A 19,208-nucleotide genomic window follows, 5' to 3' on the forward strand; every position below is an offset into this window, starting at 1 on the left:
ATATTCTAGGGAACCATGTTCCATTAAACAAGTCATCAAAGGATATGGGGAAACATTTTTTAAAAAGAAATTCAAAGTATTGCCACATGACAGAAGGCTCCAAATCACTAATAATGAGCAATAGACATCAACATAACCTCGGGGTTTCATGTCATACCATCCAAATCAGAAGGGATAGCAAAAATATCAATAGTCAGATTTGGAAGGGTGGTGGAATGTTGTGGAATTGTACCCACACTAATATTTTATTGATGGAGCCCTGAAAGCAGTTTGGAATTATACCAATAAAATGGTTAAAATCTCCATTATTTTTTGACCTAGAAATTCCATTATTGGAGTATAGCCCCAGAAAGCAGCTAATGAGAAAAAAGGTCTAATATACACCCATAGATTTATAGCAGCAATTTCTGTAAGATTTCCAAATTCCAAAGAATTGGAATCAAAACAAAGGTCCACTGACTGGGTAATAAGTAAATAAATTTTGTTACTGGAATGTATTTGACTATTACTAAGCTTTACTTCTTAATATGGTACTTGTGACATAAGCCTGTCTTTTATCCTCCCTTTGGGTTATGTTGTTTACCCTGCTTGATCTCAGCTTGGATAACCTAAATTTCTATGTAGATTCCTAGAACCTGGAATCAGACTCTGCCAGATTTTTAAAGTCCAGAGTATTGAATCTTTAGTAATTTTTTAGCATGTCAAGATGGAATTCTAGTGATATCAGAAATTAAAATCATGGCTTTTTGTGGTCTGAGTGAAGCTGTATAGGCAGGCTAAGTGCTTGATTATTTTCATTGTTAATGCTTTAAGTTTCTGATCACTCAGGGATTTTTTTTGGAAGAGAACTCTACTCTAGCTGTCACTAGATACCAGATCTTGCAAACTATAGTGTATCTGGAAGAAATCTGTTTTAGTTGTGCAGCTCCTGGCTTATTTTCCTAATCTTGTCTTTGTGGCAGGCTCTCTTCCCATTGTCTATGGTATGCCATCTTCATGACTTTTTTTTTCCCTCTAGTTCTTTGGTGGAAAAAATAATTCACCATAGGTGGTCATTGAATTTCTTGATTATTATTTGATCTAGTAAATTTTTTACATTTTTACTAGTTTTAAATTGTCAGAGCTTGGCTGTCTGCCTCAGCTGGTTGGAAATTAGAGACCTCTTGCCTTTAAAGAGCCTGAGCCTCTTAAACTAATCATTGCTGTGAATTCATTTCTCTCATCTTTCACCTATGTATTGGGATATTATTCAAAATTTATATATGACAATCTCTAAAAATTGTTCCATATTAATAAAAAATTTTTCCTTAACTCTATAATCCCCTTTCCAACTTTGATCTCAAGTTCTTTCTGCTTTTTGCCTTTCTAAGCAGAAGCTTGTGATGGAACAGATTACTATCCTCTGAATCCTTAACATTCTACTTAAAAAAATAAGAGAATATGGGGTGTCAGTGAAGAGTCTCTATCTGTCTATTTCTCACATGATGCCAAACAATCTTGTTCTGCTGATTTTGTTAGATTGGCTCTTTAAGCCAGAAGTTAAGAAATATGTGGGATCAGTGTATAGTTTCCTCCAAATTATTTGTGTTAGAAAATCACTGTCAAGATACAGACTGATGGACTGAATGATTGTTATTTCTGTTGCTTTTAACCAAACTTTTTCTGTATGAAATGATTTATTTCTTTCAGTGTATGTGTCCTATTTCCCTAAATTTTTATATTTGAATTCTTTCCTCTTCTTCCTGTTGCTTAGAACAGGGATTTGGTCAGCATAAGCTGCATCAAACAATTTGTGAGTCTGTGCACTGACTGTGTATATGAATGTGAGAGGTATGGGTTGGTCATCAAGACCCAATGTATAGCAACTTTTCTTTTCCCCTTATTCTTTATTGCAATGGATAGAAACCTGGCACAAAACAGTTTCTTCTAGTTAAGTGTGGATAAAGAGTACTGAATCCCTCAGCTGCATTGGTAATATACTAAGGCAAATAAATGGCTTCCATATCCTCTTTTCTTCAAACGTTATAAAACCTGTGGAAATTAAAATAAGGACTCTTTAAGACCCCACATCTTACCTGACAGAGCAAAAGGGATACCTGAATATTATTAGATAAACATTATGGTCATAGACTGTGTAAGTTTAAATTAGCAAACCAGGTTATAGTCCAGTTAAATGTTTTCCTTAGGAACAATTTCCTTATTTCAATTAATTATTGCAATTAAATGAGATGATAGTTCTAACTGAGGAAGAACAATAAGAAAACAAATATTCAATTTGGTTTAATTAAAAGAAAAACAAAGTTCAGATGAAATAGCAAGGGTCAGATATTGGTAAATTTCAGTTTAATACTTATATGTGTGTATTTTATATACACACGTGTGTTTATATATGTATGTATATATGTATATACATGTGTACATATATTTGCGTGTATATATGTGTATATATCTATGTATATGTAATGTTCATTTGAAATAGAAATAAGTTAACATTCTGTGATTAAAAAAAAAAGTTCAATCTTTAATTTAGTTCTCAAAGCCTTTCAGGGCTAAATTAGGATGCTCAAAGGAATTCCAACCAAGTACTAATTTTTTTTTCTCTCCCCAAGAGGAAACAAAGGGTAAAGATATGGAATGGATCCAAGAGAAAAGAAGTTAAGTCATTATTTTATTTTTTTTTAATTTTTCCTAAGGATAAGAATATGAATTGATCCAAGAGAAAAAAAAATAACTCATTATTTTAGGTTTTTTTTTTTTTTCCTGTTTCAGGAATGAGTGAGTTCTTATGGTGAAAGTATTCTGGATTTCATCTTTTTTTATGTGTACATGATTCACAATTATTTAGGGAAAAGGAAAAAAAAAAGCTCCTAATAAGATTGGAGTCAATTTAAAATGACGTAGGAGTTTTTTTTTATTAAGAACTCTGTAAGCTTCCACAATATCTGTTAGTTTGGCCCAATTGAAAGATTAATTCAGTCTACTCTTCATTCTTTTCTCCTAGTCTGGTCATTCCAAAGTTAAAAAAGAATAAAAAAGAAAAAGAAAAAATAAGGAAAAGGACCCTTTCACTTGCTAAATTGTTGTAAGAACAAAAATCATGAATTCACAGGGACTATAGGAATGGTATTTTAAAAATAATTGGTTTGGGTGTAAATTGTAACATGGTTTGCTTTCTATGCTGAATTTTATATTGAGGTGCCTCTGGAAGAGATTTACTGTGGATTGTTAAAAAATAGCAGTATGCTATTTAGCAATATGCTAATTGGAAATTCACATATTAGCCACAAGCCTTGTTCTTTTTTTTCTTTTTTTTTTTTCCTTGAGGCTGGGGTTAAGTGACTTGCCCAGGGTCACACAGCTAGGAAGTGTTAAGTGTCTGAGACCAGATTTGAACTCAGGTCCTCCTGAATTCAGGGCTGGTGCTCTATCCACTGCACCACGTAGCTGCCCCTGGCCTTGTTCTTTTTAAAAAGTTATTAATTTCCAGCTTTCTTTCAAATTCTGAATTCCAGATTTTTTTCCCTACTATCACCCAATAAGGAACAAACAATATATCAGTTATTTATTTGGTCATGCAACATAGTTTTCCACTGTAGCCATATTGCTCTCTTAATTATTCATATTTATCAAAGTGTTGATGAAAAACACTCTTTTTAAGCCAAAAGTTTTGCAGAGGAGTCCCCTTAAGAAATTTTGAAATGGTACAACTTGCTATTCTTTTTAAATATACAACAAAATTATCATATTAATTTCTTTTTTTCTTCTCTCACCCTTTTCCACCACCCTAGTTATAGCCACCATTAAGTGTATCTATCTAGCTTTCTCTCTGTATATTTATATATTCATATGTGCATATATACATATATATATGTAAAATTATTTTATGACTACTTATATGTATCAGTTATTTCTATGGCTACTGACAAAGTTTTTATTAATATGTTCTTTAATTGGATTTTCAAAATAACTTAATCAAATATACATGTTTTGAAAATCATTAATTAAAAACTAGTGACCTTGACATAGGCAAACAAAAAAGATTTAAAGTCAGTAAGACCAGAAAGACCATGACTGATTTTTTAAACTTTCCATTAAAAAAAATAAAGCAATAGTATAATCATGGAGACCTTAGTGTTGATCCCTATAAGAGGTGTTTCCAGGTTATTAGCTTCCTCAGAGAAATCTTGATGTCCTTGTTCCTTAGGCTATAGATTATAGGATTCAGGGTTGGGGGCACTACTGTGTAGAATATGGAAAACAATGGATCCAGAACAGAGTCAGATTTTTGAGGTGGCTTTAGATAAACTGTGATACCTGTTGTAATAAAAACAATGAGAACAATGAGGTGGGGTAGGCAAGTGGAGAAGGCTTTTGACTTGCCCTCTGTAGTTGGAATCTTCAGCACGGTTGAGAATATGGGACCATAAGAAACAGCTATGGAAATAAAGCACAGAAATCCTAAAGTAACTCCAAAAGCTAAAGTCACATCTACTCCAATATGTATATTGGAGCAGGAGAGTTTGAATAATGAAGGAAAGTCACAGAAGAACTGGTGGATCTCTTTGGACCTACAGAAAGGCAAAATGAATGTACTAGCTGAGTACAGAGTTCCAAACAAACCTCCACCGAGCCAGGAAACAGTTGCCATCTTCACACAAGTCTCTCTAATCATGATGACTTCATAGTGCAGGGGCTGGCAGATGGCCACATACCGGTCATAGGACATCATTGTGAGGAGAAAGAGTTCTGACGCTGCAAAGGAAATTACTAAAAAGAACTGTAATACACACCCTGTGAAAGAAATGGAATGGCTATGGCTCAGAGAGTTTGTGATAGATTTAGGGAGTGTGGTAGAAATAAAGCAAAGATCTAAAAAGGACAGGTTCTTCAGGAAGAAGTACATGGGGGATTGGAGATGTTCATCAAGGGAGATGAGGGTGAAAATGAGCAGATTCCCCATCAGAGCCACCAAATAGATCAATAAGAAGAGCATGCCATATAAGACCTGCAGCTCCCAGATGTCAGAAAAGCCCATCAACAGGAATCCTGTCACCATACTGAAGTTGGCCATGCTCTGGGAGTTCTCTTGATTGTCTGCACAGGAAAAAAGAAACAGTTGTTAAATGATGAGAATATTCAGTAAGCCAGATATCGCAAGCCTCTGTGGCCTTGCTCATTTGCTAAATGAGGAGATGAAAATGTATCAGAGAGTCTAGATCTTAGATCTCAGAATTTAAAAAAAAGCATATTTTGATAAATGTATTTCTTTTTAAAATCTATGCATTTTAATTTAAATGTTTTTAAATATGTAATATTTATGTAATATTACATAAATACAAATATTTACCTAAACTATTATGAGGAGGTGACAAACTTCATCAGAAGTAGTCCAGGACAGGGCAAATCCAGGATTAAGAATCCCTGAACTAGAAGACTTTTAGGGTCAGTTCTAGATTCCAAAGATTCTGTGTTTTGAGGAATAGTATTCACAGGTTGAAAAAGATAACAAAGCAGTAATATATCTCTAATGTATGTGAATTTTAAGAGTTATGAGCACTTTTATTACAAGAGCCCTGTGAGCTAAGTGGGTTAAGAAGTATTTTACCATTTTGAACATGACAGTAATTTTTTTTTTAGGAAAGTTATGTGACTTTTTAGTAGTCCTCCAAGAATTGTTAGAACGCATTTTTCTGATTCCAAGACTAAATTGAAACTGAGTCCAGGTTCCTTTATTAAGGCAAATCTGAACTTTCCCTTGCAGAACAATCAACTTTCTTCCCATTCTTCAGGAATGTTAGTGAACAATTTTAAATAATATCTACTGCCTTGGATGGATAATTCAGCCAAGTAACTGTCATATTTACAGTTTTATTACCCCATAATAATGGAATTTTCATGCAAATGAAGCCAGTGTTTTGGATTTGGCAGTAACTTGAGCCAATTGCATTTTATAGTCTCCCTTGGTTAAATTGTATGATACCAGTAACAGAGAAGAGCTATTTTGAAAAACAAATACATTGTCAATTGAAGAACTAATTTCCAAATCTCCTTAGGTGTGGTATGATGAAGGCAGAATGAAGAATGAAGGCCCCTCTGGAGCCTGATTCATCTTGCTTTATTTAAAGTACCCATTTTTCTTCAGGCAGCCAGATGAAACAGTGGATAGAGTACCAGAATTGTAATTAGGAAGACTAAGTCTAAATTCAGGCTCAGATGCTTTCAAGTTATAGGATCTTGAAGAAATCATTCAACTTCCACTGGTTTCTGTTTGCTCATTTGCAAAATAGGAATAATAAAAGTTTTGGATGAAATAAGAATTAATTCTCTTAGGATAGTATGTAGCACATGGTAAGTGCTATATAGATATTAGCTGTTAATATTATCTATCTTCATAAACTCTAAAATTAGCATAGAATGGTATACCTGAAGAACCCTCCACTCTTCTTAAATATCTGCAGAAATAAACTTGTACTTGTGCATAAGACAAAATAATTGCTGCAAAGTTTCCTCAATTGCCTGATCTATAAAAAGCTCTATTCTAGTCCTATATACTGCATATGGATGAGATTTTCTTAAACTGTGGGTCTCAACCTCTTAGTGATTCACTTAACTGAATGTGAAATTACCAAAAAATTTGTTCAGTAAAAGTTTTCTGAATGCCCTATATCCTGCAGTATCAAATATTCCACCAAGAATTAATTTTTATTAATATTCATCTCATTATATACAAATTTATTTAATAAAAGATAAATATATTTAATATTAATATTTAATATATTTGAAATAAATTTCTTTATTATTTTTATCAGTAAATGTTTGATTTGTATAACATATAAAATAGACCAAATAGCTATATATCTGGGATTGTGTAATAATTTCTTGGGTGAAAATAGGTTATGAGTGGAAAAAAGTTTAAGCAGCCCTGACATAGACCAACAGTGCTCAAAAGTAGATCTTATAGATTTTCTTGACTCTTAGGGAGACAAATAAGATTTGTGAATAACTACAATACAAATTAGGATGGAATAATTGCATAAAAAGAGTTCCATGAGATGTGAGACAAGAGTTCACTTTTTGTAGACAGCTACATATGCATATTTATGTATGTATATATTTTCACATATATGTGTATCTATATACACATGCATATATATGTACATGTACATGTACACACACACGTCTTTACGCAATAAGGTAGATTTTAAACAGTGAGTTGTATCATCTTGAGCAGGACCATTTAAGCATTTGGAGATATACCAAGTATGATACTGACAAATTATAGAAGTTGTAATAAAAAGAGGTTCTCCATTTTCTCAATATAAAAGCTGTTTACAATCCTAAGTATTGATTGGGATTAGAATTGAAAATTTGCTCTCTTTAGAAAAATTTCTGAGCCTTATTCTCCCTAATTATGCTCTTTGTCTTTTCTGTGTCCTAAAATCTTCATATTTCTCTGTACTTTCCTGGGCAATTGCCTTATTCTGATTTAACTTCTCTATCTGAGACTCAATACTTAACCAATTTTGTCTTCTCTTGAATCACTTGCTTTCCTGAATAATTGCAGATCATATCTATTAAAATTAACTTGTGATTACTCCTGCATTCGCCCTTTTAAATCCTATTTAGTCACTAGTGAATGGAGTGAATGAAGGTCAAGAACTACTAACTGGGCCAACTGCCAATTTTAATTGACTAAATTCAGTAAGCCAATCACTTCTATCTTTTAAATCGATTTTCAAAAAAAAAAATCACATATTTTACTTTATCTTTTTCCGTACTTATCTACTCTCTTTAAAATTCCCATAAAGTTTTTCTATATATCTATCAAACTATATATATATATGAATGTTTTGAAGTTTTATCGTGAAGGAATGTCTAATTTTGGAGTTAGAGACAGCTCAAAGAATGTTCATGGATAGAATGGCAATTTGAGAGGGGAGTCCACTCTGAAATCTGACAAGATAGGAAGAGAAGAGCATGAGGGATTTGTGCTATTAAAAGGTAGAAAAAAAGAAAATGCAAGTACTTAGGAAGAAATAAGAGTAGGGAGATTTCTAAAACAATCTTTATCTTTTCTTTATTTTCTTCCATCCTTTGCCTTCATTTTCATACCTGAGATCCTTTTTATCATCACACATCCAAGTTGTCAGAAACAATCTCTACATTTATTCACATGGTCTTTCCTAGTTCTTTCATATTTCAGATTGATGAGGACATACATTTTTATGACCTTTTCAAAAGGATATTGATGCATATACATATTTTTTTTTCCACAAGATAAAAAGGAAATGCATACCTTGAAATCCATCTATTTCTTCAATCCATTGCTTGATGATTAGACTATGAGATCATTTTCCATTATTCAATATGCTTATGAGGAGATGGAGTAATTTTTGAAAAGTGGAGATGATTCATATATCCAATTATGACATGAAGAGGTAACAAAAAAAAAATCTGCTGAACTTTTTTCTATTTTCTGATTCCAGTATGATCCTACCATTTCTTAGAGTTACAACAAGTATAGTGGGGTAGTATAAATACACCTTAGTGTCTCTTTATGATTTAAATTTTTTTTACTGTAATAGCATTCAGTCTTTATAAAGAATCAATGTTTTTAAAACCCAGTAAGTATTTACTCTGATGTTAAAATATGTGGCAGATCCTTGCATCATTTTATTTTCCTTTGGGTATGCAAATCCTTTCCTTTTTGGGCTTCCTGGGTGGATCATAAAGCAGGATTTCTCCAGGGTATTTCTGTAGCCATTCAATATCATTAGTCCCAAGTCCCCTAACTGCTTATTAGTACAACCTCTGGGAATTGAATGACACTTTAGGATTCTTATGACATTTATATTTTATGTATCATTTTGATAATCCCATAAATTTCCCTGTGTCCACTGGGTTAAATTTATTTTATTTAATATTTCCCCCAGTTATATTCAAAGTAAATTTTTTTACATTTGTTTTTAAAACTTTTGTTTCTAGGTTTTCTCTCTTATTCTCACCCACAATTAAGAAAGGACATGTAAAGTTATACAAAACATTTCCCTGAAAGTCAAGTTGTAAAAAGAAAAAAAAACACAGATCTTGATCCTAATGAAAATAAAAAGAAAAATTAAGTTAAAAAAGGAGAGAGATAAAGAGAAATAGAGAATGCTTCAATCTGTGTTCAGACACAATCAGTAATGGGTATGGATAGTATTTTTCATTGTAAGTCCTTCAGAAGAGTTGTGGATGATTGTGCTACTGAGAATAGCAAAGTCAAATATAGCTGGTCATCCCAGAACATTGCCAATATTTTTTAGCAGTATATTTTATTGTGTTCGTGGATGAAGTTCTGGGTTGTTGTTGCTGTTATTTTTTTTTTCTGAGAACATTCTGCTCATTTCCCATGGAACAATAATATCCCATCCCAAACACATAACCACAGTTTATTGAGTCATTCCTCCATTGATGGTCATCCTCTGAATTTCCAGTATTTTATCCCTGAGAAGATAGATGCTACAGACATTATTTGTACATAGAAGCCATTTTCCTTTTTTTTTTTTAATCTCTTTTGAAATTCATGCCTAGTTAGTAGTATTGTTCAGTCAAAGGGTATGCATGAATTTATATCCCTTTGGGTGCAAATTATACTTTTGGATCATTTCTCATTTGAGGCATGGCTCTTAAAAAATTTGACTCTGTTCCCTCTGTTTAAAAAATGAGGTCTTATCAGACTTGCTTGTATTTCCAGTTTCCCCCATTTATTTCTGTTTTACCCTCAAGTTTTAAAATATCAGGACCTAGAAAATTTCTTAAAAGTTGATGTACAGACTTTTTTTTTTTTTTTTTTTTTTAGATCATAACTTTCAGGTAGACCAATAATTTTAAAATGATCTCTCCTGGATCTATTTTCTAGGTCAGTTGTTTTTCCAATGAGATATTTCACATTTTTTCTATTTTTTCATTTTTGGGGTTTTTTCTTTATTGTACTTTGATTTCAACTAAAGTCATTAACTTCCATTTGCTCAAGTCTATATTTTAAGGAATTGTTTTCCTCAGTGGTTTTTGTATCTCCTTTTCCAATTGGCCAATTTTCCTTTTTAAGGCACTCCTCCTTATTTGCTTTTTGTATTTTCTTTTGTACCACTCTCAATTCTTTTCCTAATTTTTTCCTCTCTCTCTTACTTGAATTTCTATATCCCATTTGTTTTCTTCCATCACCTGAGCCCATTTCTTATTTTTTCTTGGAGGTTTTGTCTGTTGGAGCTTTGACTTTGTTATCTTTTTCTGAGTGTGTGCTTTGATCTTCCTTGTCACCATAATAATTTTAAATGATCCAAAACTTTTTTTTGTTTTCTGTTCATTTTCTTAGTCTATTATTATACTTTTAAGGCTTTGTTAAAGTAAGGCTCTGTTTCCAGGGTGGAGTGTGTACTCTCTCATGCTTCAGGTGTTTTGTGCAGCTGTTTTCAGAAATTCTTCTAGGAATCTGATCATAAACACTCTTTTCTTCCTTGGAACTGTTAGGTATGTCCTCACCCCATTGTAGCTGTAAGATGTATTGTGTTGATCCAGGCTGGGCCTGAGGCTCTGCTGATGAGGGCTGTGCTAATTAGGCTTGTGATATTGCAGACTTCACACTGAACTTTCACACTATTGCCGCAGTCCCTTTCCACTGAACATTTGAGTCCCCATTGGTGTTCTTAGGCTGAGAGGTCCAGAAGCCTTCACTACTGCTGCTGATGCAGAGGCCCCATCTTGCTAATACTGGGGTCTGGGATAGGATGGGCTAGGGTTGTCCTGGCATAGCCTGTAGGAGGAATGCACTCTGGATTCTCACTATGATGTCATAGACTATTTCTGCTGAGCTTCCAAGTTATCCTTTGCTGAAAAATGTTCTACTTTATCTTTTTGTGTGTCTTGATGCACTAAAATTTGTTTAGAGTCATTATTTAAGGAATTTGGAGCAGTTTAGAGTAGAGATTGGGTAAGTTCCTGCCTTTACCCTGCTATCTTGGCTCTGCCTCTCACTGAGTTAAATTTAAAATTAATTTTTATTCCAATCTGCATCCTACACCAGGATTCATTATTTCACACAAAAATATAAATCAATTGCTCCCCCAAACCAAAAGAAAATTATACCAACAAAAATTGTATATATTTGTTAGGAAAAACTACATAGAAAAGGTGATCATTAATGATACCTTATACAATCTTTTATTTCTTCCATTTGTTAAAAGAAAAGACATGTTTAAGTTGACATGTTCGTTTTCTTTGTATTCCAAGTGTGTGGCACATGGTAGACATTTATTAAATTATGGATACAAGTCATGGAGTAATTCACTTTATTTCTTTTGATAGAGATCAAACATCCCCATACCACTACCATTTGCAACTTTTCACTTGTTTTTGTTTTTTCACGTTTTTCTAAATTCCTTATTGCTTTTTTTCTTTTCGTTGGATTATTCATAACAGATTTTTTTGCAGAGAATATTTCCTCCAGTAATGTTTCCCTAAATGCTTTAAATCATTATTCTTCTTTCTAGGTCCTTCATTTCTGCATTTGAGTAGAGATTTTTAATTATTAAGGCTGTTCCTCTATCTCTTTTATTCCTCTTCTTTTTTCTTCTTTTAATAATTTACCTTCTCTAGTCATATTCCAAAACAAACTATGCTTCAATTATACATGTGCAAATAATTTTTCTACTTGGAGTTATGAATTGTAATTTATTCACTTATTTGTTACATAACTTTTGGGGAAATATATATATATATAAATTTTAGTTGATCAAAATTTTTTTCTTATATCATTCCTTCATTGTTTTTTTCAGACCTTAAATAGTATTCTTTATTTTAGTTATGGTCTATGTCATTTAGCTTGATGGATATATTTTTTTAAAAATATTGCTAATTTATTTTTTAACATTAAATTAAAATTTTTCAGGGATATCTGTGTATGTCTGTGTGTATATGAATGCACATTTTGTTGTGGATGTTTGAGATAGAATTCAGGTTCAGGTAGAGACTGGATTTAAAGGTGACTGACATTCCCAAGTGTCAGAGGATTTCTAGTTCTGTTTTAAATGGTGTAGTACAATTATTATTAGTCATTGGTTAGCTACCTTAGGAAAAATATATTGCTTTTTTCATATTCATATATATATATATATGTATATATATATATATATGTGCATGTATACACATATATGTGTATATATATGTATATAACTATATACATAACACACATTTTTGTCTAATATTAGTCTTTTTCAGAGCAGGGGAAGGGAAGCCAAGAAAAATTGGGCAAAAAAGAAATTTACATGATAATTTTATTATATGTTTAAAAGGAATAGTGAGTTATATATTTTGTTCTATGTCATAAAATGCTTGTTTTGTTTCACAAATTTTGGAAAAATGAAATAAATAAAAATAAAATTAGTAAAAAAAAAAAAAAAAAAAAAAAAAAAGCAGTGTTTTCAGGCTATGAACTTCTTATGGAAGTCTTCACATTCTTGTTCCACAGTCTATAGATGATAGGGTTCAGGGCTGGAGGCACCACTATGTAGAATATAGACCACAAGAGATACAGAACTGAGTCAATGTCCAAAAGTGCACTTAGATAAGACATAGTTGCAGTTGTAATAAAAGGCAAGAGAACAAAGTATAGGCAAGGCTTTTCACTGACTCTATGGTTAGAAACTTTAGCACAGTTGAAAAAATGGACCATAAAGATACTAATGGAAAATGCAGCAGAGAAAATCCCTAAACTGATCACACTAGATATAGTGATATCAAGTATCAGACCAGGAGATTCTGAGAAAGGAAAGGACATTACAGAAGAACTGCTGGATCTCATTGCAACTATAGAAAGCAAAGTGAATATATTAACTGTATATAGGACTCCAAACAAACCTCTAGTAAGGCAGGAAGCAGCTTCCCCTTTTATGCAAGCCCCTTTGTCTAAGACAACTTCATAGTGTAGGGGCTGGCAGATGACATATAACATTCATAAAACATCACTATTAGGAGAAAAAATTCTGAGAATGCAAAGAAAATAACTTAAAAAGTCTGTGATATACTCTCCAACACAGAAATGAAATGACTGACTCAAAAAAAAATGGCAAATGGATTTAGGGATTTCTATCAGGCAAAGATCTAAAAAATAAAAGTTCTTTAGGAAAAAGTACATGTAGGTGCTCTCAAGATCTGAGTGTGAAGATGAGCAGGTTCCAGATCAGAGATACCAGATAGATCAGCAAGAAGAGCTGAATCTTCCAATAGCTCATAAAGAAAAATTCTGACACTTAAGATGAGGTTGGCCATGCTCTGGAAACTTTTTTGTGTATCTGCACAGAGAAAAGAAGTAGCTATCAAATGATGAAAACACTCTGCTGAATATATAGATCTCTTCTTTCAGACCTACCGTGTGACTTTATGCAAATCAGAATCTCTTTTTTTACTTTGCATTTATCATTTGCTAAATGCATATATGAAACTCTTATCAAAATATCTTAACCTTATGTACATGAATTTAGAATTAGAAAACAAATTTTAATAACTACACTGAAATAAATATGATTTCTTTTGAAATCTTATTTTGTTTCATTCATTTAAAGATCTTATTTTTAGAGTAAGATTTAGAATGGTTTCATAGAATTTATCAAAAAAGGCCCAAGTTATTAAAATAGTTTAAGAACTTCTTAATAAAATGATTTTAACATCTTTTGCAATCTTCCAAAGGATCTGAATTATTAAGAACAGTATCCTTACTATTAAAAATAACTAAAATTATTACTACTATCTCACTATATTTTATAATTTTTTAAGAATTAGAACAACTTTTTATTATAAGTAGATTTTTCAAGTTGTGTTATTACCATTTTGCACCTAAGATTCCCAATACTCAGAGAAGTTTTGTGGCTTTCTATTGGTTATAGAAGTGTCAGAATTTGGATGCTAACATGGGCTTCTGATTTTAAGACTGAGTTGAAAGCTCTTTCAGTAGTAAGTAGTAACTAAGCCTCGACCTTCTTTTCATGAACAAATGCCTTTTTTCCCATTCTTTCTAGAATAATGGTAATATAGATTGTCTAACAGTTTTAAATGATAACCATTGCACAGAATGGATAATTTAGCCAAGACACTGTCATTTTGATAACCTCATTAAGCCCATAATCAGAATTATTGTGCAAAAGAAAAGCAGTCTCTTGGGTTTGATATCAATGTGTGCATTTAATTTTATGATTTCCCTTATTGAAAGACTATGCCACCAGTAACTCAGAACAGCCACCTTGAATTTCAAATCTATTGTCAATTGGAGAACTAATTCCCAAACCACTTCTGTCTGTGGTGAAACTGTTCTACCTTCTGTAGTCAATAATTGCCTCTCTGGATTCTCTTCATCTTTCCTGAGTTAAAATACTCACATATCTAGAGAAAAGTTAATGGTGCAATAGATAGATTATCAGATTTGGAATTTTTTAAAATCCAAATTTAAATTAGGGCTAAAATACTTACTAGCTGTGAGACCCTGAACTCTGAACCCAAAATACTCAATGTTTGCAGGCATTAATTTTCAGAAACCTTTTCTTTGTCTTCCCTGTGAATGATTAGTCTTTTCATTCTTTAGCTCTTTCCCTAGCAATCATCCCTGCTCTTACCTTTCTTACCTTCCTAATTAGAATCTCATATTTAACCATTTCCACTCCTTTTTAATCATTTGTTTGACTGGCTAATTGCAGATTGTAAAGGGCTAGAACTGAGCAGATGCAAAGTAACCTGGCATGTAGGACTAATTACCAATTGGACAATTCTCTATTAACAGATGCTTGGAGATTGACCCTCCCCAACTATTCTGTGCTGGATCGGTGGGTGTGGACAAAGAAAGAAAAGAGAGAGATGAGAGGGTGGAGTAGGACAGGCAGGATCGTTCTTTGGCGGTGTAGAGAGAAGAAGGAGGTGTGGAGATTGCTAGATCTAATCCCCTGACAGGGACCCCAAAAGACCAAGAAGACTTTTGCTTATCCTGACTCTGGCTGATTCTAGGATATCCAGGGCCACAACAGCAGATCACACCTAACACAATCAATGTTGATTATTCTCACAATCCATTTCCTTTGGTTGCACTTAGGTACTGTGGAGTGGAATTGATGAAAGTTAAAAATTATTCCACTTCCACTATCAATTTTACTTATCATCATTCCTCAACCAGTTTCTCACTTCAGCAAGGTAATTTTTTTTCCTCTCTCACATTGATTTTTGATAAGGTTTTTCATCTTTTCCTCTTCCAAACTTATATCTTTTTCATGAAAAATTAGTAAGTCTTCATTTCATCCTTCATGTAGGAAAAGACTATCTGTAGTTAGCTACTTTTTTTTTTTATTTCACTCAAAGCTCCTTGATAGTATCCTCCACTTTGTCCTCCTTTTCTCTGATAAAGGTAAACATATTAGGAGGCTCTTTGTCTAACAAAGGTAAATTATACATTTTCTTAAACATTTCCCATCTTTACTAAAAGGCCCCCCCTTTTCTTTTCTTCCTCTAATTTTTTTCTACCAACTTGTTTCTTCTCTGCTTCCTAAACATACCTACTTTTTCCCAATCTTAAAAGACTCTTATCAAATTTGACAGTTTTCAACAAATTATCTTTTCATATCTCCCTTCCTTTTCTCAGCTTTAGTCCTAGAAAAATGCTATCTACACTTTAACTCCACTGTTTGTATGCTAATATTTTCTAAAACCTCTATGATCTGCTCATTAGTCATCATTGATTTTAATATATCCTTTCCTAAGTTAATATAGTTTATTAACTGGTAAATCTGATGACATTTTTTTTTTTTACTTCTGTGCAGTATTTTGTAGCTATTAATTAAGGTTTTATTTAAAGTTCTCTTTTATGCTGTCTGCATCCTCTCTCTTTCTAATTTTACCAGTTAACATGAGTTTACTAATCTTCTCTATGATGAACACTTCAACATGTATATTTCTGCCATAGTTTCTTTTCTGAGCATCAGTGCTGAATCATCAATTGCCTTTTGGAATTTTAAAAGTCGTTTTTTCCTATAGATAGCTTAAATTCAATATGTTCAAAATAGAAATCATTATCTCTACCACCTCTGCATTTCATTCTCTGTCATATAAGAGCTCTCTGATCCTTAAGTTTCTTACTTTTATGAAAGGAGTACTCATTTTTTCCATCACCTAGATTCAGAACTTTCCTGATATTCTTGTTACCTCACTCTTATTTATGACCTGCATCAAATAAATTTCCATATCTTGTGATATCTATCTCCACTTCTCACATTTTCTTTGTTCCTTTCATTCACTCAACTACCATCTTAATTCAGTCACTGATTACTTATCATTAAATTCTCAATTACAGTCTCAGTCGCAGATCTGCATCTCTATGACCCATTTTTCACACAGTTGTCAAAGTTGGCTTTCCTAAAGCAAAATCTGAGCATACCATTTATTTACTATACTCACTAAACTTCCCCAATACTTCCATTCTCTGACAATCTTTGATGAATCAGAATTAAAATGTTCTCAGTAACATTGTGCATTAAACACTGTGCATTACTCTTTTGTAGGCCTCCATGGTTCAACATAAAATGCCTTTTTGCTATTCCTCTTACATGGCATATTATTTCTGATCTCTGTGACTTTGCACTGTTGTTCCCTATATTTGGCATGTATTTCATCAGTGAACCTGAATTTGTAATCCAGAAATAGGTGGTAGTCAACAAAGCTGCTAGTTGGTACCCATTCCTCTATTCTGCACAATATTATGGTGTTATGAATCTGGGGCTTTGTATTGGCTTGCTCAAAGTCCCTGGGCACTGGAATGCTGCATGCTAAGTCCTATTGACCAGATCCCCACTCCAGTATCTATAGACTTGTATGTCTCCTATGCTGACCAGAAATAGACAAATGACTCACTGTGATTTTTTTCTTGCCTTTCCTGATAAAGATTTCATGTAGTACATTTTCTAGTTTTGTTTGGATGAGTAAAAATATAATTTAATTTCTTCTTGCTATTCTGCCATCTTATATACAACTTCCTTAATATGAATTTAGAGGATTCTATAAGGCAAAGGGATAATTCTACTCATTAAAAAGATGAGTGAATTGTTTCTATTGTCTATCACCTTTCATGAGTTCTTTTGCTAGCCCTATTTTCAATTCAGTAAAAAAAAGTCAGTCTTAGATATGTAAGTTTATTTTAAGTGAATACATGGCTCTTTTAAACCACATTTGTAGATATCTGAGCATGCACTGTGGTTTTAAAACTCAATTAGTTGGGCAAATTAATCCAAAGAGATATAATTCTTGAAGAAATATTTAAGATTGATCTCATTTTAGTCTAGTTCAAATGGTGGTTAGCTGTTAGTTTCAAATGAAAATATAAATGATTTCTAAGGTCACATTTTAGGTCTTACTACCTTAAAAAGGTATATATTATCTTATTTTGTTAGTTTAAAAAAAAACTTCTTTAGGGGTTTCTCAATGAATATTAATTATCCACATATATGTGTTTTCCTTTCTTCTAATCAGTAATTTAGAAATTTATTTTTTCTTGTTTTATTATGTAGCTAGAGTTTAAATAATAAAGGTGATAATGAGAATTCTTGCTTTTCATTTATGATGACTTTGAGAAAGGCAAAATTGAGGAATGACAAAGGAAATAATTCTAAATTGTATAGAAGTGGGACAGAAAACTTTGTATTTCAGACACTTCAAGTTCATGTTGTTCACAGAAGACATGGAATCAATAGCTTTGGTTTTAGCTCAGAGAGAAGAACATTAAAATTCAAGTAGATTAAAAAGCAAGTGACAAGAATCCATCATTAATTACTCAGGAAACATTATATGTGACTCTGTGCCAGCTGAACTACTGAGTTGTAAGGATACAAGCAAAAAAATGAAGCAATCCCTCCTCTCTAGGAATGTAGGCTCTAAAGATAGTGATACCAAATATTTGAATAAATCTTTGTAATATAAATATAAAGAGAATAAATATTAATATAACATGTGGTTAAATACATGGTATGTTGTGTTGGAATACACTAGTGATGGGGGGAGATTAGAGAAGGCTTCATTCAGAAGATGTTGATGTATCTTAAAGAAAGAGAAGAGGCTTTATGATCCAGAAGTAAGGAAGGATTGAATTCAAAACATGTACAATGTTTGATGCAAAGGTATGGAGAAAGTTGATGATATCTTGTATCTGGGGAACAGTCATGATCAATTCAACTGACCAAAGTATGATTTAAGGAGTTATGTTTGAAGAGTCTATAAAGATTGGTATGAGTTCAGATCTTATAGTACTTTAAAAGCTGAATTAAGGAATTTATATTTTATACTTGAGGCAATAGGAAGGTAGTAGAATTTACTGAGTTGGAAAATTTATTGTGTGATATGTACAGATTATCTCTTAACTAAAATTATTTTATCTGTAGTGTGCAGAATGTTGTGGAGTGATGAGAGACTTGAATCAGGAAAGCCTAGTAGGAGATTATTGCTGTAATTTAGGCTAGATGCGATGAAAGCTTGAACTAACGTGATGTGTGAGTGAAGAGACAGTATCAAACAAAGGGGGAAATTTTGCAACAGATTAAATTGACAACCTACCTGAAGCAGCAAAGTACAGGTAAGATAGGGGACTTCATGTGCCAGATAACATCACAGTTCCATCTCTACATCAATCAATACTTCCCCTCAAAGTTGGATAGAGAAAGTCCTGGACCTTGAGTGCAATTGTCTTAGAAATAGTGTCATACTATACCACCTCGGTTTCCAGACCATTCCCTTCAGCTGCCATCCAAGGAATTACCCTTTTGAGTGGAATATCTAACAACTCCTTCTGCAGTTGTTTTTGGAGTAGCCATATATACCAACTATCCAGAAAAAGAAATCCTTTGCATTATCAAATGATATGAAAGCAGAAATGGATATGGTTTTGTAAATGTAAATAATATCAAAAAGATGTTTTACAACCTGTTTTGCTTTTCTTATCTATAAGTGTGAAGACACTAGATGTTTTCAGCTCTCTTGCATATGAATTCTGTTTCTGATTGTCTTCCCTTATTTGAAGATGAACTCTTTGAGAGAAAAGACTTTGACAGAAATAATTTAAGGGAGCCTCTAGTTACAATCGATGAATTCAAGTTAATATTTCCTACAACTATGGGTAAGAAATATTAGTGATATTTCATGGTCAGTCA

At 32.7% G+C, this 19,208-nt stretch overlaps 1 protein-coding gene and 1 long non-coding RNA gene across 2 annotated transcripts in view; one reads left to right on the forward strand and one right to left on the reverse strand.

Annotated features, from left to right (window-relative positions):
• Positions 1-19,208, forward strand: part of LOC141541243 (uncharacterized) — a 159,359-nt gene that overhangs the window by 106,616 nt on the left and 33,535 nt on the right. The gene's annotated exons all lie outside the window — the stretch shown is intronic.
• LOC141566880 (olfactory receptor 14A2-like) lies at positions 4,142-5,149 on the reverse strand. The gene has a single exon (XM_074312004.1). The coding sequence runs from the start codon at positions 5,069-5,071 to the stop codon at positions 4,142-4,144; it is 930 nt and encodes a 309-aa protein (XP_074168105.1). The 5' UTR covers positions 5,072-5,149.

The sequence above is a fragment of the Sminthopsis crassicaudata genome, chromosome 4, assembly GCF_048593235.1.
Source record: "Sminthopsis crassicaudata isolate SCR6 chromosome 4, ASM4859323v1, whole genome shotgun sequence".
Lineage (NCBI taxonomy): Eukaryota > Metazoa > Chordata > Mammalia > Dasyuromorphia > Dasyuridae > Sminthopsis > Sminthopsis crassicaudata.